The 21,692-nt window shown below is 47.1% G+C and overlaps 1 protein-coding gene across 1 annotated transcript; it reads left to right on the plus strand.

Moving 5' to 3' along the window:
- The first annotated feature begins 2,473 nt into the window (after nt 1-2,473).
- On the plus strand, nt 2,474-21,298 carry LOC114582041 (amphiregulin). Its single transcript, XM_028702811.2, has 6 exons — nt 2,474-2,747; nt 5,205-5,384; nt 11,097-11,283; nt 13,972-14,121; nt 16,622-16,721; nt 18,931-21,298. The coding sequence occupies exons 1-5, from the start codon at nt 2,702-2,704 to the stop codon at nt 16,707-16,709; spliced, it is 651 nt and encodes a 216-aa protein (XP_028558644.2). The 5' UTR covers nt 2,474-2,701; the 3' UTR covers nt 16,710-16,721; nt 18,931-21,298.
- The last annotated feature ends 394 nt before the right edge of the window (nt 21,299-21,692 follow it).

The raw sequence follows: 21,692 nt of genomic DNA on the forward strand, positions 1-21,692 counted from the left end.
GGGAGGCAGTGGAAGACAGGAGTGCCTGGCGTGCTCTGGTCCATGGGGTCACGAAGAGTTGGACACGACTAAACGACTAAACAACAACAACAAACAACCATTACCAAGACAAAGGTCTACCAGGCTTGCATGTCGATGATGCTGCCTTATGGTAGCGAGTCATGGGCAACTTACACCCACCAGGAGCAATGCCATATGTGCTGTGTCAGAAAGATTTTGGGCATCACATGGCAGGACACAATTCCAAAGACGTGCTCTCCCAAGCCTACCGTATTTTTTGCACCATAACACTCACTTTTTTCCTCCTAGAAAGTAAGGGGAAATGTCTGTGCGTGTTATGGAGCGAATGCCTACGGGTGGCGGGAATCTGCTGCAGTCGTGAGCAGAGGATCCATGGTTCCCTTCCTTCCCTCCTCCATGGCTCGCTTTGAAACAGCAGAGCGGGAGAGGAGCCGCTTACACAGGTGTAAGTGGCTCCTATCTGGTTGGCTGCTTTAAACCGTGCTCTCTGTCCCTCTCTCCTCCCCACTCAGCTCGCTAAATCGCAGCAAAGCTTTTCAGCTCTCTAAGCCGGGGAGGAGGGAGAGAAGAAGAGCCTGCTTGTTTTAAAGGAGCAAAGGGGGAGAGGAGAGGAGCCTTCTCCCCTTATACCCCTCTTCTGCATTATTAGCAGCATCCTTCTCCACACACCCCACACATGCTCCTTGTCCCTTGAGTGCTTTTCCTTCCCTCCCCACTTAAAACGTGGTTACAAAGCACGGATCCACATGGATCCTCAGGATTTTTGCATTGGGCTACCCCAAACTCACCGTCAGATCACATGTCTGTGGCCACAGCATGAACCACAAAAATCATATATCCACTGTTTCATTTAGAATATTTTTTTTTCTTGTTTTCCTCCTCTAAAAACTACATGTGTGTTATGGTCAGGTGCGTGTTATAGAGCGAAAAATACGGTACATTCTCAGCATGCTTGCACTCCTGTCTCAGTGACGGTCCTCGCTTCCTTGGTCGTCTCCACAGAATGGAAGGTGGTAGGATCCCCAATGGAGCTGGCTTCAGGCACCAGGCCAGTTGGCAGACCAACTCCGCGTTGCAAAGATGCCTGCAGACGGGACATGAAGGCTGGCAACATTAACCACGCCCTGTGGAACTCCCTAGCGGATGACCACAGTGCCTGGAGACTGTCAGGTCGTGTGTCCACAGTAGTGACCAGAGGAGGAATGGCCGCTGGGAGAAAAGCAGAGAGAAGGAACACCAGCCAGCGCACCTGCAGCAGCACAACCAGATGCCCCCACCTGCAATAAAACATTATAGCGGGGACGCGGGTGGCGCTGTGGGTAAAACCTCAGCGCCTAGGACTTGCCGATCGTCAGGTCGGCGGTTCGAATCCCCGCGGCAGGGTGCGCTCCTGCTGCTCGGTCCCAGCGCCTGCCAACCTAGCAGTTCGAAAGCACCCCCGGGTGCAAGTAGATAAATAGGGACCGCTTACTAGCGGGAAGGTAAACGGCGTTTCCGTGTGCTGCGCTGGCTCGCCAGATGCAGCTTGTCACGCTGGCCACATGACCCAGAAGTGTCTTCGGACAGCGCTGGCCCCTGGCCTCTTAAGTGAGATAGGCGCACAACCCTAGAGTCGGACACGACTGGCCCGTACGGGCAGGGGTACCTTTACCTTTACCTTTTACTCCCATATCGGTCTCTACAGCCACAGCAGGTGCTGTAACTCTTTAGCGGTCTGATGTCATCTTGAATGGAGCACTCTTCCGTTGCCTCTCAAGACAGACAGGTGCCAACAACCAGGGGCAGACTTGGGTCTTTCAAATTTCAGTGGCACCCTATGCAAGGTCAAAATTTAGCACCCTTGCCAAAATTTGCTACCTTCTGTCCTGCCTGTGCACTACGTCATAGTTGCAACACCCTGTGGCAACCACCTCTGCCAACAACAGAATATATTTTCTGTTGTGATTATTATTTTTCAAAATTAGCGATAGTACCTAATATTTCCGTATTCCACGTTGAGACGTTGAAATATTGAACAGTTTGGGAATGGATGTCATTTTGGGGAAGTGCTGGGAGATTCTCACTTCTTTTCTTTGGCAATGTAGCGGCCCACCTGGCGCATTATTTAATTGTGGCTTACAGACCCTCCCTTGACATGCTCCAAAGTCTTGGGAAGGACTGAGGAGAAGCTGAGCAGGTGTATAGCACTTTCGCTGGCGCTTGGGCCTGAGCGCAACACGGAGTTTCTGAATGCCGGAGCAGGCGCGCAGGAGAGTGTCCCCGGGGGGGACCCCGCGCCCTTCATTCTGCCCCCCGGGGATCCGGCCGGAGCTCCCTCTCTCCGGGCTCGTGGGGAAGCCGGTAGCAGCTCGTGAGCCGCGGCTGAATCACCTCTTGGCCCGCCTCGCCGCCTCTCCGCGCCCGCTCCGCCTCCGCGCCCTGCTCGCTCTTTGCGCCGCGCGCACCTGGGTGGCGTCTCCGGAGGCGCTCTTGTACCTTTTCCCCACCCGCCTGACGTCGAGCTGCGTCCGACCGGCCTGCCTGCCTGCCTCCACCGCATATATATCTCTCGGCAGGGATGGAGCAGGGTTGCCGTACGGCGCTCGCAGCTCGCCAGGCGCCCGTCGAGTCCCTCTGAGCCGGAGCCGCCTTTGCGCGCCTGCCTAGCCGTCCGCCCCCCGACGACGCGCCCGTGCCCTCCATGCGCGCCACGCTCGCCCTCCTCCGGCTGCTGCTCTGGAGCTTAGGTGAGCGGCAGGGCGGGAAGAGGGGCAGGTGGGTGGGCGGGCAATGAGACCCTGGGGTGGGGGGTGTCGGGGTTAACTTCGGGTGACAGACCCAAGACGGTGCGCTTTGGAGAGAGACGCACAGAGAGAGGCGTTTCTGGTACAGCGATGGGAACTTGCTACATTTTCTCTCGCTTCTCACGGCTTGGCTCCAATACCCGACGGCTTCCTGATTCCAGGAGGTTGGCACCATTGTTTTGAAACAGGAGGCACCTGAAAGGCTGCAAGGGGGGGGGGGTTCCTCTCCTTTTCCCACGCCCTACACTTTTGATCTGGCCTCGCTAACCCTACTAGATACTTGTTCTTCCCTGTTTTTGAGACATCTTAATTAAAGCTTCCTTTATTTTTCATTTTATTTTTAAACTGCTGTTCCCTCTCGTGCATTTCTGTGTCCTTCCTTCTGTGCTTCATAGATCATAGAAAGGTAATGCTGGAAGACGGAACCACCCAGGGTCATCTAAGTCCAACCTCTCAACACTCAAGGTCCCCCATCCAATTTGAAACCAGACCAGACCCTGCTTAGCTTTGCAAATGTGATGGCAGTTTTATTGCTGCACCATTCGGAGGATGACTAGGATGAGCTCACCTGTTGGTCTCCAAATGTTGTTGGACGCCAGCTCCCATCAGGCCCAACCAGGGTGGCTTGGTGGTCAGGGATGGCAGGGGTTGGGGCCTGACAATGTCCGCAGGTTGCCCATCTCACCCACAGGTGGGACAGTTGGTCCAAAGGTCACCCAGTCTACTGACCTTCTTGGCAGAAGCTGGCTCCAGACTGCCACTGTTTTGTCGGCAGAAACTGGAACACATTCACCGGAAATTTATGTTTCTGTAATTCAGGTGGATTCAGGTGCTCTGTTGCCCTAGTGCTACAATTCACTTTGTAAAAGCACTTTTAGGAAAGTGATGGGGAGGTACACTAAAAAGTGTGGGATGAACGAACAATTAATGGAAAGACGTGTATCTCCCCGCAAGTGAATCTGGGAGAACGCTTATTGTCAAATAAGCACCCCATAAACAATTTGGAATGAATGCTCTGAAAAGACTGGGCATAGTCGTAACCCCTGTGTGAACTTTGAGCAAGCAGATCAGGATGAATGCTGAATTGAACCGGTTGTCTGAAGAAGCTCGGAGTGGGGAATTTGAACCCAGCTCTTTCCAGTCCAAGTCAGGGGCTAACCATTGCACCTTGAGCTTAGAATTCATATAGCACCTCTTATATCAACAACTCTGCAAGATAGACCAGTATTCCTGTTTCTGTATTGTAGATGGGGGGTGGTTCGAATAACAAAGGGGTTAAAGAATTATGTGGCTTATGGTCTTTATAACATACTTACAACTGAGTAAGTCTGAGCAACCTTATGGCTGGGCTTCCTATGAGGAAAGTGCTTATAGGCTTGCAGTCACAATGCACAGTTCCCCCCTTCTAGAAAGGTGCATTCCCTCTCAACTGTAATTTCTGTCTGACCTGGAAGCAGGGGGCAGCCAACTTTGTATACTCCAGATGTTGTGGACTACAGCTTCCATCAGCCCCAATGACGGGGTCAGGAACGATGGGGTTGCAGTCCAGCAAAATCTGGAGGGTCCTGTGTTGGTTATCACTGGAAGGGATAATGAGTAGGTAATATGGGATTAGGCTGATTGGGAGTTCCTCCTGTAGTAATTGCCTGCGCAGGCGTTTTGGTCCAAACCCCTGTGTTAGTCTAAGATGTGGCTAATGTCAGCAACTGTCACTGCTCTGCGCAATGGCGGCTTGTTTGTCTTGGTCGCCGGATGCCTGAGAATCTTCATCTCAGGATGCACTGGATAGCTCAGTTGCTTAGAGCATGGTACTGATAGGGCCGAGGTTGCAGGTTTGATTCCCTATATGGGACAGCTGCAAATTCCTGCATTGCAGGGGGTTGGACTAAGATGATCCTCAGGGTCCCTACAAGTCCATGATTCTTGGACATTAACACCCAATGTGCCATCCTTAGAATGATGGGAGAAATCTATGGGTTAGATGCATCCGCAATCTTGTTTGTGCTCCATCCCCCAAACCAGATATTCTCAGAAGTAAGTCGTTTTGAATCAAGTAAGTCCTTTCAATAGGAGCGGGGTTTCCCTCCGAGTTTAGAGTGGTGATTGTTGTAGCTATGGACTTGTGCCTATAGTGGAGAATCTGTTTCTCGTAAGCGGCGCACTGATTTTGTCAAACGGAGCAGAGCAACCCAAAACTTGGGAGGCATTTTTAAAATACCGGGGAAGTATAAATGCATTCGCTCATTAGAAAAGCCGAGAGCTGCTTCTCGGGTGACTCACGGCTGCATAAGACTACATAAGTAATAGCTGCCTAATGTAACTTTCAGGTAAACACCTCTCTGCTGGTTTTGGCTGACTAGTAAGAATGGCATCCTGATTTGTCTCATTTCTCTCTTACAGTGTGCCAGCATGCCGCTGGATCAGGGCTAAATGTGACGGAACAAGAGCAAAACATGCCCGTCTTGAGGACGCTTAATACACCTGCAACTGGGGTGTTTTCCTCGGGAGTTGACTACGAAGAGACTGAAGAGGAAGAGGTGGCGATGGCACCTCAATTCCTTGTAGGTGATTCAGCTACAGGTATGTCAAAGTTGAGCTTTTGCCTGTGGAGAGCTCTTTCGTCCTTGGCTGTGGGCCATGTGGAGACGAGCCTGCTGCTGGGATGTGGTGGGTTTTGTGCAAAAAAGCTGCTGGCGTGTGTCTTCTGCAAGGAAATATAGGAGAGAGTTTTTAGTTGGCCAACTTTGATTACAACAGCATGCAAGCTTTAAAGGGTAAAGGGACCCCTGACCATTAGGTCCACTCATGGCAGACTCTGGGGTTGCGGGGCTCATCTCACTTTATTGGCCGAGGGAGCCGGCGTACAGCTTCCAGGTCATGTGGCCAGCATGACTAAGCCGCTTCTGGCGAACCAGAACAGCGCACGGAAACACCGCTTACCTTCCTGCCGGAGTGGTACCTATTTATCTACTTGCACTTTGATGTGCTTTCGAACTGCTAGGTTGGCAGGAGCAGGGACCGAGCAACGGGAGCTCACCCCGTCGCAGGGATTCGAACCGCCGTCCTTCTGATCGGCAAGTCCTAGGTTCTGTGGTTTAACCCACAGCGCCACCCGTGTCCCTGCATGCAAGCTTTAGGGTCCCACAAATGCTCTGCATTTTTGTTGGTTCTACTTCCCCTGATCCAAGCACTTGCAGCTGGGCTCAACTATATATTAGCGAAATGTTAGGAGAGGTCCTAGGGACGCGGGTGGCGCTGTGGTCTAAACCACTGAGCCTCTTGGGCTTGCTGATCGGAAGGTCGGCGGTTCGAATCCCCGCAATGGAGTAAGCTCCCATTGCTCGGTCCCAGCTCCCACCAACCTAGCAGTTCGAAAGCACATCAAAGTGCAAGTAGATAAATAGGTACCACTCCGGCGGGAAGATAAACGGCGTTTCCATGTGCTCTGGTTTCCGTCACGGTGTCCTGTTGAGCCAAAATAGGTTTAGTCCTGCAGGCCACATGACCTGGAAAACTGTCTGTGGACAAACGCCGGCTCCTTCGGCCTGAAAGCGAGATGAGCGCTGCAACCCCATAGTTGCCTTTGACTGGACCTAACCATCCAGGGGTCCTTTACCTTAATTGCAAGGGGTTCCTACATTTTGTCAGGTATCCCATTGTGTAAAAGAAAAGAGAGAAATATTATTATTATTAACCCAAATTTTCAGGACAGGAAGAAATGAATGGATTTCAGTTTCTCCCTCCTTCAAATTCAAGTTTTCATTGTCTCCACAGAATAATATAATACTCAAATTCCAGTGCTTTGAAAAAAAAAGTGTTTAGTGGTACTCTTATTTTGACTCAAGAAAATCCCCATTTTATAGTTCAAATTGGGCAAAATAAAGACAGTAAATGGACAAAAGTACAAAGATTCACAAAACGTTTAGGGGTATCCGTACCCCTGCATCCCTCCAGAAAAAAGCACTGTCAAACTCAATAATTCGCTTTTCACTCACCAGTTAGCATTAATTTACACTGCTGTAAGTTAATTACCCTATAACATAGCAACAATGGGCCTTAGACATATTTTCCCATAAGTCACACCAAGTGAATATGAGGCTAAGTAGAAACTTGCCCTGCACTACCACAACCCAGTAGGATTTCCTTCCTTTAATATTACTAAACCTTTTAAATTTGAGGTTTTCAAAATCTGAACAATGTGATTGTATCTTGGGTTGCAGTTCTCCTGCAACCGCTGTGGGTGAGAGTTATTTGGAATATTATTTAATTAGTGAAACCTGGGTATCAATCTGATAAGCTTTCCCAGTGCATAGTTGCAATTAAGTTTTGGGATGGCAGCAGAATGTGTTGTTTGTAAATAGAGCTTTAAATTTCTGGCACACTCAAAGCATAAGCTATTTCTTCTGCTATATGGCAGGTGATCTGGGCTGCTTCTGGTTCATACTCCTTTTGCATCTGCTTGGCCATAAGTCCATTTAAATAATAATCTCTGAAACTTGTATTTAAATATACATTTCAAAACACATTTCCTAGCCAAGTACATACTCTTCAAATGTACTGTATTTTTCGCTCTATAAGACGCACCAGACCACAAGACGCACCTAGTTTTTGGAGGAGGAAAACAAGAAAAAAAATATTCTGAATCTCAGAAGCCAGAACAGCAAGAGGGATTGCTGCGCAGTGAAAGCTGCAATCCCTCTTGCTGTTCTGGCTTCTGGGATTGCTGCGCAGCCTGCATTCGCTCCATAAGACGCACACACATTTCCCCTTACTTTTTAGGAGGGAAAAAGTGAGTCTTATAGAGCAAAAAATACGGTATTTTTATTCTCTTTTGAGCCAAGAACTGGGGCTGTAACACTCAAGAACTTCAGCAGATAGTAGATAACAAAATTTCCATCTGTACATTATTCTGGGAAGTGCAGATGTTTGAACTGGAATTCACCAAGAGTGAATTTTTCTGCAGTACACTGCCCCCAATGTGTTCACATTCTACTGCTGAGCCAATGCATTTAAACCAGGCATCCCCAAACTCGGGCCCTCCAGATGTTTTAGGACTACAATTCCCATCATCCCTGACCACTGGTCCTGTTAGCTAGGGATGATGGGAGTTGTAGTCCCAAAACTGCCTGAATTAAGCCCTTCAGCCTTTGGTTCAGAAGCAGTCCCATTCTTTGTCTCACAATTGAGCCTTTAACCCTGAGAGCTGACAGCATTGTTGCGTTTGAGTTTTAAGGAAACGTTGGTTTAGGAGCAATCTTTTGCCTTCCTAACGCTCATGCCATTTCTAAGACTCTTGAGGTAACTCTGTTGGCACTTTTTCAAAATGGACTGTTATTGGTTCCAGAAAATAAAGGAGCATAGCTACGCTGCAAACTTATAGTGGTTGCACAAGCCTTGGCTGCCTCCAAAGAATCCTGGGAATTGCTGGCTCCATTGTGGAGTCAAGGGGCAGGATAAAACTATTTAAGCAAGAGACACTTGGAAGGCTGTTGAGAATTTTGCAAGCCATCGTAGGAACATCTGAAGCTGCCTAGTACTGAATCAGGCCATTGGCCCATCTAGCTTGGTTTGTTGACCAACCTGAAAGCCCACTGGAGCCAGTGTGGTGTAGTGGTTAAGAGCGGTGGACTCGTAATCTGGTGAACCGGGTTCGCGTCTCTGCTCCTCCACATGCAGCTGCTGGGTGACCTTGGGCCAGTCACACTTCTCTAAAGTCTCTCAGCCCCACTCACCTCACAGAGTGTTTGTTGTGGGGGAGGAAGGGAAAGGAGAATGTTAGCTGCTTTGAGACTCCTTAAAGGGAGTGAAAGGCAGGATATCAAATCCAAACTCTTCTTCTTCTTCTTCTTCTTCAGAATAAAGGTACCATAGGAGCCAGTCCTCAGGGCTGAGGTCTCTTTGGCCATCCCTCAAAAATATTTGAGGGGGCCAAGCATGGTGTACATGCACAGCATCACGTGATCGATTATGTGGGGTAGGGCTTACCTCCCTCTCCCCCAAATATCTTATTCAAGTTGTCACCCCTAAAAGGTACAGTCAACAAACTAAGTTCTTACTCTGGAATGTGTCCATGAATAGCAGCTTGAGGGGGGTATGGACAACAAATTTCCATAGTCTCCAAAGGAAACCATAAAGTTGGCCATCAACACTCTCAGCAATTTTCAAGTACCCGTATTTTTCGCTCTGTAAGACCACAAGACTCACCTAGTTTTTGGAGGAAGAAAACAAGAAAAAAAATATTCTGAACCTCAGAAGCCAGAACAGCAAAAGGGATTGCTGCGCAGTGAAAGCAGCAATCCCTCTTTCTGTTCTGGCTTCTGAGATAGCTGCACAGCCTGCATTCGCCCCATAAGACGCACACGCATTTCCCCTTACTTTTTAGGAGGGGAAAAGTGAGTCCTATAGAGCAAAAAATACGGTAATCCAGGTTGGGGGTGAAGAACCACCAAGGTAGAACATACAAGGTTTGGTGATCATGGAGCCTAGCTGGTCTTTTGTCTTTTGACAGCCACCTGCCATGGCTCAAAGTGCCATTCGTAATGCTAATTGCAATGTAGCTGTCATGTGCTGAGCAATGTGCGCCGAAAGGATGCTACGGTGTCAGTTTGTGTGCCTGACAGGGAGTTTGTACTCCGTCCTGTTTCTCTGATGAGTGTCTCTGTATGATGTCTTCTAAACAAGTTTGTCATTCGTATGGTAGGTTTTTAGAGGTACACCTAGGTGGTTGTGTGTTTTTTTTACCTCAGGCTGAGATAAAATGACTGACCCAACGTACTTCAGAGTTGCTGTGAGGGGAGGGGAGAGCTATGCGCATTGCTTAAGTTTCTTGGAGGAACAGCATGATTAAAATGCAATAAACACACCTACAACATGAAGTCTAGCAAGTCTTGCTGATCATGACCTAAAAAAACAAAAAAGGCTGTCTAGTTATGTTTTGTGTTCTTAGTACAGTGGTACCTCGGGTTACAGACGCTTCAGGTTACAGACTCTGCTAGCCCAGAAATAGTACCTCAGGTTAAGAACTTTGCTTCAGGATGAGAACAGAAATTGTGCGACGGCAGCGGGAGGCCCCATTAGCTAAAGTGGTACCTCAGGTTAAGAACAGTTTCAGGTGAAGAATGGACCTCAAGAACGAATTAAGTTCTTAACCCGAGGTACCACTGTACCAGCAAAATGGAAAATTCAGGAGGTGATCCTGAAAGTCAGTTGTGTGTTAACTGATGTTTTTGCACAGGCATGTATCGGAGGGTTGGGTGGGAATGATTTAAGAATGTCTTTCCGTCCATTAATGGCACATGTTCATTAGCACACCGCAGCAGAATCCCACAAGCCTACATCTTTAAACTGGGAGATGGCTGTGAAATCCTCTTTAACAATTCCTCCTTGGCTGTCTGCTCAGTCCTTTGAACCCCTCTGAAATGCAAATATCTTTGGGGTTAACCATATTACCACACTTCATTAGACTTGCTAAGCATAATTAGTCGACACTACTTAATTTGCCCTTCATGCTGAGCAGTAATGTTTATGATAAAATTAGTCAACAACAGTTATTACTAGCTTGGGCTTTATTGCATTTGGGAATCAAACTCGAAGCTATATTAAAAGGGCTTTTGCACATTGACTTTCTAAAATGTGTGTCGCATCAACATAAAAAGCAGAGGCAAGAATTGTTTCACATCGGTGTCAGCTTCTTTCCTGGTCATATGTTACTTCTGGAGTGTGAGGTATGTACTAGGTCTAAAAATAGAAAGGGAAGCACTTCCTGAACACCAAGAGTTAAATATCTGGATCAGGCACCTTGGCCTTAATGTACAAAAATAAATAAATCCTGGTTTCCTAGACTCTGTTCCTTGAGTTTCTGCTGGCACAAAGTTGTCTCCTCTAAAGACATAAGCATCTTTTGTTCATCTTCTTTTGTTGTTGTTGCTGCTGCTGCTGCTGCTTTTAAAAAATGCACCTAAAACCTCTTCCACACAAGAATATTTTCAGGGCCATCTTCAATTTAAAGCAGGATGCCCAATTGCTATCTTGTTAGAATAATGTGTATTCTAGACAGGTCTCTAGCATGAAGGCCCTTTGTTGATCTTTGGACTTGCAGCCAAAGTGGTGTACTAGTTTGAATGGGAAACTGAGGTTGAAATCCTACTGTCCTTGGCTACATCTCCCTCCCTCTTCCCCCATTTCAGTATGATCTAATCTGCAGTTAAAATACCACCCTGAGCTCATTGAAGCAAGGGCAGATAACTCCTCAATGCAAATAAACAATTTTTTTTCTCCCTTTCCCCTTTCCAGTTCCATTTGAACTTAAAAAGCCAGCAAAATCAGAGAGCGGGAAAAAGAACTCAAACAAACCAAAAAGAAAGGGAAACAACAAGGGGAAGAAAAACAAGAAGAAAACTCCATGTGAAGCAGAGTTTAAAAACTTCTGTGTACATGGGGACTGCAAATATTATGAACATCTTCGAAAAGCCACGTGCAAGTAAGTTGACCTACTGCCTTTGAGGGCTATCCTTCTGAATCCTGGACTTTTGCACAGAATTGATTGATTGATTGATTGATTGATTGATTGATTGATATACTGCCCACCATCATAAGATCTCAGGGCGGTTCGCAGAATAAAATACAGGATAAAAACAAAAACAGAAGGCGTTTAAAGCCACAGCCCTGAGCGCAGAGCTATTAAATGGGCAGCAAAACATAGAAAACACAGATCTGTTGATAAATAGTTTACCGTTTTTCTAAAAAAAAAAGTGGGTGGGAGAATTGTTGAGAAAGTTTGAGAACAAAGCTCTTATCAACCCACAGTCAACCTGCTAGGCTGGATTAACCATGAAGCAAAATAAGCCCATCAAGGGAAGAGGGGTCACTACAGAAATTTCCCATTGCTGTTTTTTTTTAACATTAATGGTCACAAATTTCTCAGCTGAGCATTTGTTTTCTCAGCTGAAGTATATTAAAATTCCCAACAGAAAACGATGCCACAAGGCAGGCTGGACGCCTTATCTCTGCTAAGCATAGAAGGAGATGTGTTGCATTAAGATGAGTTTTGAGGATCCGATCAAAGGCTTTGCAATTAGAAAAAAGCAGGAGAAAATAGTGATGTGCGTGGTGCTGTGGGTTAAACCACAGAGCCTAGGACTTGCCAATCAGAAGGTTGGTGGTTCGAATCCCCACGACGGGGTGAGCTCCCGTTGCTCAGTCCCTGCTCCTGCCAACCTAGCAGTTCGAAAGCACATCAAAGTGCAAGTAGATAAATAGGTACCACTCCAGCAGGAAGGTAAACAGCATTTCCGTGCGCTGCTCTGGTTCGCCAGAAGCGGCTTAGTCATGCTGGCCACATGACCCGGAAGCTGTACGCCGGCTCCCTTGGCCAATAAAACAAGATAAGTGCCACAACCCCAGAGTCGGCCATGACTGGACCTAATGGTCAGGGGTCCCTTTACCTTTATACAAAAATAAACATTATTTCCCATCTTACTGCAGGTTTTGTTTCATTTCGAAAAATGAAATGGTATTTCACGGTTTATCATTGTTTATATTTTGAATTGGATATATATCTGGGCACCGAAATCTTTTAAGTGCTTGAAGCTTTGAAAGGTCTTAATCCGACCTTACCTTCCTGGTCAAAGGTGTCACAGAAACCTGGATATGGGTGCTGCTGCCTGGTCTCTGCATTGATTGGAATGAGCCCAAGGCCATTGTTAGAATAACTGTGGTTTTTATACATGTATTCTAAATGAAGAATAGGAACGGATGGGTTCCTTTCTGAGCAACCTTTTGTGGGCCAAAGGTTGGGGGGGGGGGGGAGGCAGGACCAATGGCCAAAATGGGTGGGGCAAAAATTGTACAGAAGTCTAGTTTCTGCATACGGTAACAGCTGCCTCTCGTATCTTCCATTCAGGCAGGTGAAAGGTATTGCTGGAATTTGAGAGCACATAACTAGCCGAAGCAAATACATCCGGGGTGCAGAGTCAGGCCGGTGAGGGGTGTGTCCTTGGGAAAATTCCAGAACATCTAGAACAATAATGAGTTATGTGAGCTGCCCAATGGCAGGAGAGGGTTCCCAGGGACAAAGGTACCCAAACGTTGGTGGGCTTTGCTCACTGTCTTGTTAGCACTTCTGATTACTGTATTTTTCGCTCTATAGGACGCACCGGACCATAGGAGGGGGAGAGCGGGGGGGGGATTCTCCACCTCTCTGCTTAGCGCCCCTTCAGTGAAGCGGCAGGAGAAATGGAGCCCCTTCCATTTCTCCTCCTGCTTCGCTGAAGGGGCGCTGCGCAGAGAGGGAAAACTGTGCAGCGCCTCTCCAGCGAAGCCTGGAGAGCAAGAGGGATCGGTGTGCACCGACCCCTCTCGCTCTCCAGGCTTCAGGCGGCTATCCACAAGCCTTTGGAGCGCAGCGGGAACTCCTGCTGCGCTCCGGGGGCTTCAGGCGGCTTCAGCGAAAGCAACGCGAAGCCTCCGGAGCATGGGGGGACCTCTCCCTCTGCGCTTCAGAGGCTTTGCATTGCTATCGCTGAAGCCAAGGAACCTGCATTCGCTCCATGAGACGCACACACATTTCCCCTTAATTTTTGAAGGGGGAAAAGTGCGTCTTATAAAGCAAAAAATACGGTAATTCACTGTGTCACCAGCAAGTCCTCTTTGCCATGTACGTTTTAAACGATTGTGGCATTCGTAAGCTGCACAATGGGCCGCCGAACTCGAAGCCGAGGAACCTGCATTCGCTCCATGAGATGCACACATTTCCCCTTAATTTTTGAAGGGGAAAAAGTGTGTCTTATAAAGCAAAAAATACGGTAATTCACTGTGTCACCAGCAAGTCCTCTTTGCCATGTAAACGATTGTGGCATTCGTAAGCTGCACAATGGGCCGCCAAACTCGTAATTTGCTCATGTGTTAAAAGAAAGAATGAAGTACGCTTTTCCTGGAATGTCCCAGCCAAACTAATTGCAGCTTAGCCTACAGCTGGCAAACTCCTCACTGGCGCTGTTGGATCTGACAACATTACATAGTGAGATCCTGCTCCTCAGGCCCCAGCATCTTACAATGTGGTGCTGATGAGCTGCAGGAGGTCTTATCCGAATGGCTTGCCTTGGTGTAAACTCTGAAGCGAGCGCTCGAAAAACTGTGCGGCTAAATTTTGTGTGTGGTCAATTTTCAGGTGCCACTCGGATTACTTTGGCGAACGTTGCGTCGAGCAGTTTTTGAAGACACACAGTACCGATGGCAACGAAAGTTTCACATCCACAATACTTGCGTCGACGGCTGGTTTGCTCACCTTTGCTGCCATTGTGATCGTTGTAACATTGCTGTAAGTAGTACAATTTCGGTCCTCCAGTTTGTTGAAGAAACCTAGTAAATTGGTGGCAGAAGCACACACAATATTTCACCTACATACACATTCTCCTGTAGTCCTTTTCTGAGTGCATTATAGGAATAGGGTGTTGGTTTGCACTACAAGTTTGTCTTAAAGTATCCCATATGAATATAATCTGAATCAATGATCTAAGCAAACAATCTGGTGAACGCTCTTGTAAGTTCAACATTTCAGAAACTTTTAAATTGAAAAGCAGTCTGCAGATGGTGTCCTTCAGGTCTCCAGGAACTGGTCAAAGGTTACGTCTTCCTAACCTTTAAAATGTAAAGCTCTGGAACAAGCTTAATTTAAACAAAGGTTGGGTACATTGTTGTTGTTGTTTAGTCTTTTAGTCGTGTCCGACTCTTCGTGACCACATGGACCAGAGCACGCCAGGCACTTCTGTCTTCCACTGCCTCCCGCAATTTGGTCAAACTCATGCTGGTAGCTTCGAGAACACTGTCCAACCATCTCGTCCTCTGCCGTCCCCTTCTCCTTGTGCCCTCCATCTTTCCCAACATCAGGGTCTTTTCCAGGGAGTCTTCTCTTGTCATGAGGTGGCCAAAGTATTGGAGCCTCAGCTTCACGATCTGTCCTTCCAGTGAGCACTCAGGGCTGATTTCCTTCAGAATGGAGAGGTTTGATCTTCTTGCAGTCCATGGGACTCTCAAGAGTCTCCTCCAGCACCATAATTCAAAAGCGTCAATTCTTCGGCGATCAGCCTTCTTTATGGTCCAGCTCTCACTTCCATACATCACTACTGGGGAAACCATAGCTTTTACTATACGGACCTTTGTTGGCAAGGTGATGTCTCTACTTTTGGATGGGTACATGGTGGTCACCAAATAGTTGGGGGCGGATAATGGGTTCAGTGTGGGGTGGTGTCATGAGCTAGTGTTGCATTTGTAAACCATGGACCCTTGTGATATCATGAGGAGCGGCCCACACTCCTGTGCCGCACAATCTGAGGGGCCCCCAGTAGGAGGACGGATGGGATTCAGGCAATATCCCTCAATCACACCATGCCAGCCAATGCCTGGCTAAGTGTGCCATCTGCATAGGTTTACTGCATGCGATAGCATAAAGCAGTGTCCCACTCATGGGGAAAAGGGGGTTTAGTGGCAATCGCACTGCTGCACTTTATATTGTTCATAGTAAGAATTCACCTTAGATGCTGCCTCGCCCAGTTTAATCTACAAACAGTAAGGCAGGACATTCCAGCTAATTCAAAACTCTAAAAATGCACAGCTCAGTGCTAATAATTTAGGATAAATCAACAGTTTATAGCCAGTTTCCATAGAGGCCAGCAAATGATACCATTTGCAGGTACCCGTCAATGCTTTTTTACTAGGCAAACAAAGTATGCACAAATGGATCTGTCCATGGTATCTGTTGCTGGCAGCGATGTTGCAAACTAGCCGAATCTTCTTGAACTAAGAACAGAAATGCAAAGCCAATTCACTGCCTCCCGAAGTCTCGCTTCTGTATATATCACATTCCACCAAGGGACTCAAGATGGCCGACATGATTTTCTGCCTCCCCTTTTTACCTTCACGAGAGCCTCGTGAGGGTAAGCTGAGAACAGCTGGCCAGCCTGCCGGAAGCTACACCTGTTTGTGGAGGGGCCTTGAAGTGTCAGCCTGGATGGTGGTTAGCTGAGATAAATGGATCAGGAACTCATCGTTGACACGAAGTGAAACCTCAGAGGCCCAGTCCACCTTCTGCTGATTCCATGATTGAGGATCCTTGGTGCTCATATAGAACATGATGTTATCTAGACGGAGGCTTCTAGAAGAATCCTTCCTTACCCTATCCCAATGGGGAGAGTTGCACAAACCTCAGTACACCTACTATGAAGGGCCTTCTCATTCTTTTCTCACCCCTTGCAGCAGATTTGGACCACGCAGTAGGACATTTCGCAGGAATTAATGCTTGGACTCTGTTAGTCCCTTCTCTACCCCCTACCCTGAATTCCTTAAAAGGGTTTGTATACAGTGGTACCTTGGTTTACAACCATAATCCGTTCCGGAGGTCCGTTCGTAAACCAAAACAGGTTGTAACCCAAGGCGCGCTTTCGCCAATGGGCCCTCCCCCCCCAAAAAAATTGTTTGTAATCCAAAAAAATGGGTTGTAATCCAAAAAAAGTTCGCAAACCGGGACACGCACTTCCGGGTTTGACGTGTTTGTAATCCATAACGTATGCAAACCAGACTGTTCGCAAACCAAGGTACCACTATATTTTAATGCACAGTAAACTGAAAGTACACACGCTGTTTCCTAATGGCCTTCTCAGAATTAGACCATGCACGAGGCAAGTTGCTTTGCCTCCAGATATAATAGTCAACGCTACGCTTGGATTTCAGATCACCGGAGTTTGCGAAAGGGGCGTTTTGTATACTTTTGCAGGGGGCAATCTCGGTTTTTCGTGACGGATTCCAATGTTGTTACTTCACAGGGTAAGGAAAAAGTGTTCTGTGTGCGATGAAAAGGAAGAAAGGAGAAGGCTCCGGCAAGAAAACGGAAGTTCCAGCAATGATGTTTAAAGGGAACTGAAGGTAAGCATTGCCTCTCAATATGCTTTCTTCTCCAAAGGTTTTAATTCTCCTAGAAACAGTCAAAAATCCCTCTTCGTAGAACTGACTGGGGATAGCATCACTTTGGGATAATAGTGCCTTTCAGGAGAAGAGGAACCACACCCCAAATATATTGCAAATCTGGCTATGCATCATATTTGGGAAAGGGCCTTAGCTTGGTAGTAGAGCATTTGCCCAGTATGTCCCCTGAACCAGATGGGCCAATGGCTTTCTATATATCCCTATCATCTGTATCAGAACTTCTACAGCGTAGTGACTAAGCACCATCTTGCCGCATCTATCTGTTCACTAGGTGGGTTAAAGGAAAACACTGCATCTTCGCCCATTTCCACCCATCCCCTATTAATACCCGCCAACAACATCACAGGGCGACTGTTCTAAGAATGACAACAAAGTATAGTATGCCAGCAAAATTCTGAAATTCTGTATTTCCGAAATGATCACAGGGGCAGCATTTTGTCTGTTTTCAAACTTCGGGCAAGTGCTAAATTGTGCGTGGTGCATTAATTGGCTCTGTAGGTGTGAACCGATGATGCTTCCATTTCGAGCCATCCTGTTCCCTCTCTTTGGCTGCCATCCTGTTCATATCTACCGGGGAGTAGCCCGCAGTAAACACAGTGGGACTCGCTTCCAAAGCAAAATGTTCGAGGTTGCCCTGTTTGGTTTGGGGAAGTGAGTATAGAGGCAGACTATTTTCCAGTTCCACTGTCTGTCATTCCAGGGTTAAGTGCAGTGGGTAGCATTTCCTTAAAAGTATGGACCCTGCAAGAGATCAGAATCGGGCTCTACAGTTGCAGGCATTCTCTAGGGAGCTGTCAGATGCAGAGCTGTTATTGTCAGGTCAATATAAAGGCTCTGTCTAATTACACAATCCATCCAGGAGCTGTCTTACACTGGCTTTAAATAAGTTGGAGTTCTTGTTATTAAATATACGAAGAACTCAGGCCAATGTAAGTTTCAGTAGTGGGAGTGGTCCACTACCGAAAATCTTTGTAACGAATTATTGTGTTATACATATCTTTATGAGTTAGAGTTTGCAATCTCTGTTAGAATTTGTAATCTCTATTTGAGTTTGTAATTCTTGTCAGAATACATACTTTTGAATGGATTAGTTTTTGTTATTATTGACTATTGACTTGTGCGTAGGGACCACTCCCACTGCTGAAATTTACATTGGCCTGAATTCTTGGTGTGCTTTTTTCTTGTCTTACACTGGCTGGCATTGGACATAGTCCTCTCTTGACTGGAGATTGATTCTGGGACCTTTTTGCACCCAAAGCATGGGCTCCATCACTGAGCCGCAGCACACCTCTGAATACCAGTTTCTGGGGCAGGGTGCTGTTGTGCTCATGTCATTTGCAGGCTTCCTTCATGGCCTAGGACCCTCGTACCTACGGGACCGCCTCTCCCGGTACGCCCCACGGAGGACCTTAAGGTCCATAAATAACAACACCCTAGAGGTGCCGGACCCTAAGGAAGTCAGATTAGCCTCAACCAGAGCCAGGGCCTTTTCAACTCTGGCTCTGGCCTGGTGGAACGCTCTGTCTCATGAGACCAGGGCCCTGCAGGATCTGATCTCTTTCCGCAGGGCCTGTAAGACAGAGTTGTTCCGCCTGGCTTTTGGCTTGGAATCAATTTGATTCCTTCCCCCTCTTTCTCTTTCTTCTTCTGTGTTGGAACTCCAATTTGGGGACTTCCCTGGCATTTTTCTGGCCTGTGTAGGACCAGTCTGGATAGTTAGCCTTGGTGAAGACTTGACGTTTTTAGCCCCCAAAAAGTTTTTGATTGAGTTTCCACTGAAATGGGGCTGCCTTTTAATGTTTTAGTGCTGTATTTTAATCTTGTTTTTCAAACTGTATTTCAATCCTTTGTTTTTATATGTGGTGTTAGCTGCCCTGAGCCCGGTCTTGGCTGGGGAGGGCGGGGTATAAATATAAATTATTATTATTATTATTATTATTATTATTATTATTATTATTATTTAGTCCAACACTGTGAGAACAGGGTGCTAGACTAAATGGGCCGTTGGCATGATTCAGCAGGCTCTTCTTATGTCCACATGGCCCACTAAATCCTGTTTTTTAACTCTTTGGAAACACTTCTGGTAGCTCCCAGCTTGGCACGATGATGTTCCCTGTCGAAGCTATTACTCAGTTCTTTCCTCTTCTAGGAGATGCAGCTGGAAAGGCTGTCGCTGAAGCACACGCCCTTCCGTGGAGGCACGTCGGAGAAGGTCAAACTCAGAACCTCAGAGGAGCACGTTGAGAGCCTGAGACCTTGTCTGCCCAACATGGAAGATGCCGCAAGGAGGGCTTTTGCACACCCTTGGCCTCTCTGCAGCTGCCAGAGGATGTCAAACAGGCCGCCACACTTGCAGGAGTCAACATCTGCCGTTTCCACAGCCGCTGGAGAGCTGCCCCACCCTGTTCAGTACCGGAAGACGACCCAAAGACCGTGTGTGCGTTAATCTGTCACCAGAGAACTCTCGGCAGGTAGTTTACAGAGACGTCTGTGTGCAAGGGGGAGAATTTAGGGAGGTGTTCATGCCTGCATAGAGAGATGGGTTTCTTCTTCTTCTTCTTCTTCTTCTTCTTCTTCTTCTTCTTCTTCTTCTTCTTCTTCTTTGTGTTGTTACTGACTTCCACACACACACACCCCTCGAGGTGAAAGGAGGGGAAACAGAGCAGGCTTTGAAATAAGTCTCAGGTTGCTTAAAGAGCTCTGTGACTCCCAGCCTGGGATAAACTGCACAGGGTGTGCCTCTCTTCTCATACACCTCCACCTGTTGTCATCTTGAGAGCTCCTGCTTGCTGCCTGAAAAGGTGGCAGACCAGAAATGTCACTGCTTTCTGCTTTCTGTTCTGGATGTCTCGCCGTGGAGGTGCACGAGCTGTTTCCAAGTTTGCTGCTTTCTTTCTTTCTTTCTTTCTTTCTTTCTTTCTTTCTTTCTTTCTTTGATAAACTCTCACCTAAGAGTTGCTTGTTGCTGCTGTCTCAGGGTTTGTCTAATCCCAGCAGTGGCATAGCATGGGGCTCAAAATTCTTTGGGGCACAAAATTTCAAAAGGGGGGGAAATGAAGTAGTCATCATAAATGAAAAATAGGGTGCCCTCCCCCTCACACAGAAGATCTCCCAATGTTTGTGTGGGCAGACTGAAGGGTGGATTTGGACGACGGCCAATCGCTAGGGTGCCCTCTGCACGGGCTTTAGAAAGAGGCCCATTCCTAACCAATCCCCTGCCCCACCCTCTGCCATGCTCGACACTCTCAGGGCACCACTGCTGCCACTTGGGTAAGTTGCCGAACTATTGCCCCTTCATTCCAGCCTATTGGTGGGTGGTGCTAAGGAAACTTGCTTTGCCCCGGGCTCTGGCAACACATGCTATGCCACTAAATCCCAGTCAGCTCTAGTGTGCCTAAGCTAGAGTATCGCTGAACTGTCCCTTTAGCGTTCAGAAGCCCAGGGCTGCTGTTTTCGCAACCTGTGCTGTGTAACAATCGAGACGGCTGGGATGTGGAAATAGCACTAAAGGCCACCTATTGCAGTTCTCCTCAAAGCACAGATTGTTCTTTATTTAAGTAGGTTGGGAAGTGAATTCTAAATCAGCAGTCTGGTGGTTCCCGTAATCCTTGGAGAGCTTGCCATAAGAGAGGTCATAAAATGAGTCTGTTTTGCCAGTCCTGTTGTTTTGCTGCTTCTCCCTTGAAGTCTGGATCAGGTCTGGGGGTCCTGTGGCTCTCCCAATGTTTCTGGAGCTCTTCATCAGGGGTAGCCAACTTGGCCCAAGGTCAGGAATGATGCAAGTTATGTTCCATCAACATCTGGAGGAAAACAGGTTCCGCCCCCCGCTGCCCTAGATCCTTCTCCCACCTCAAGTTAAGAATAAATACTTGTGCCAATGCAGTAACAGCGGCCCCTTCTCAGTACCCTTTGGAATACGGGGGCAAATGCATGCTAGAATATACCCATTTATGGCAAAGGTGAATGATGAGCAATCATATAAGGCAACTTATAATATTTTGATGCAACAATTATGGGGGAAAAGGATTGCTTTAGCACACAGACTTATCAACGCTCACCACCTTCAGTGGAGTTCTTTGTTTTGTTTTTAGAAATGTCAATCTTCCTGCATTGAACAGTGGCATGGCATATCTTAAGCAGTCTAATTGTGTGTAAACTTGCAACCACCTGCTATTACTTTATGCTTCCTGCAAAGCTGCATCTTAATTAACTCAAGCTACAGTCCTATATATTATTTCCTGGAAGCCCCACTGAACATTCTGGGATTTGCTTCTACAAGGGACTGTACCCTTAAGTTACACTGGGTTGTGTGTATAAGGTTGTTGTGACCGAAAAGGAAAACCTGAGCGACACAGTTTGATTTTACATTAGTGTAAATATGTATACGTGGAGAAGTTTTGTTTTTTAATATTGTAAATAATGTGTTCCTGTATTTAATATGTTCGCACAACTTGACATGACCTATTTATTTTATTAAACTTTTTTACATAAATGGAAAATAAGCGAGTTGAGTCATAACAAATTTGCATACTACTTGGCACTAGATTCTGAATGATTACAATTGCCTAAATTACTGGCTGGCACAATAACAACAGGCTATTATAATGCTCTACAATTCTTCATTGGTTTCATTTCTTCATGGCTTTTCCCAGAGAATTTTAGAGACTCTGATTTGGTGAGAGTGCTAGATGCCTAAAGGTAAAGGGACCCCTGACTGTTGGGTCCAGTCGCAGACGACTCTTGGGGTTGCAGCGCTGATCTCACTTTATTGGCCGAGGGAGCCGGCAGACAGCTTCCGGGTCATGTGGCCAGCATGACTAAGCCGCCTCTGGCGAATCAGAGCAGCGCACGGAAACGCCGTTTACCTTCCCGCCGGAGTGGTACCTATTGATCTACTTGCACTTTGACGTG

The sequence above is a fragment of the Podarcis muralis genome, chromosome 13, assembly GCF_964188315.1.
Source record: "Podarcis muralis chromosome 13, rPodMur119.hap1.1, whole genome shotgun sequence".
Taxonomy (NCBI): domain Eukaryota; kingdom Metazoa; phylum Chordata; class Lepidosauria; order Squamata; family Lacertidae; genus Podarcis; species Podarcis muralis.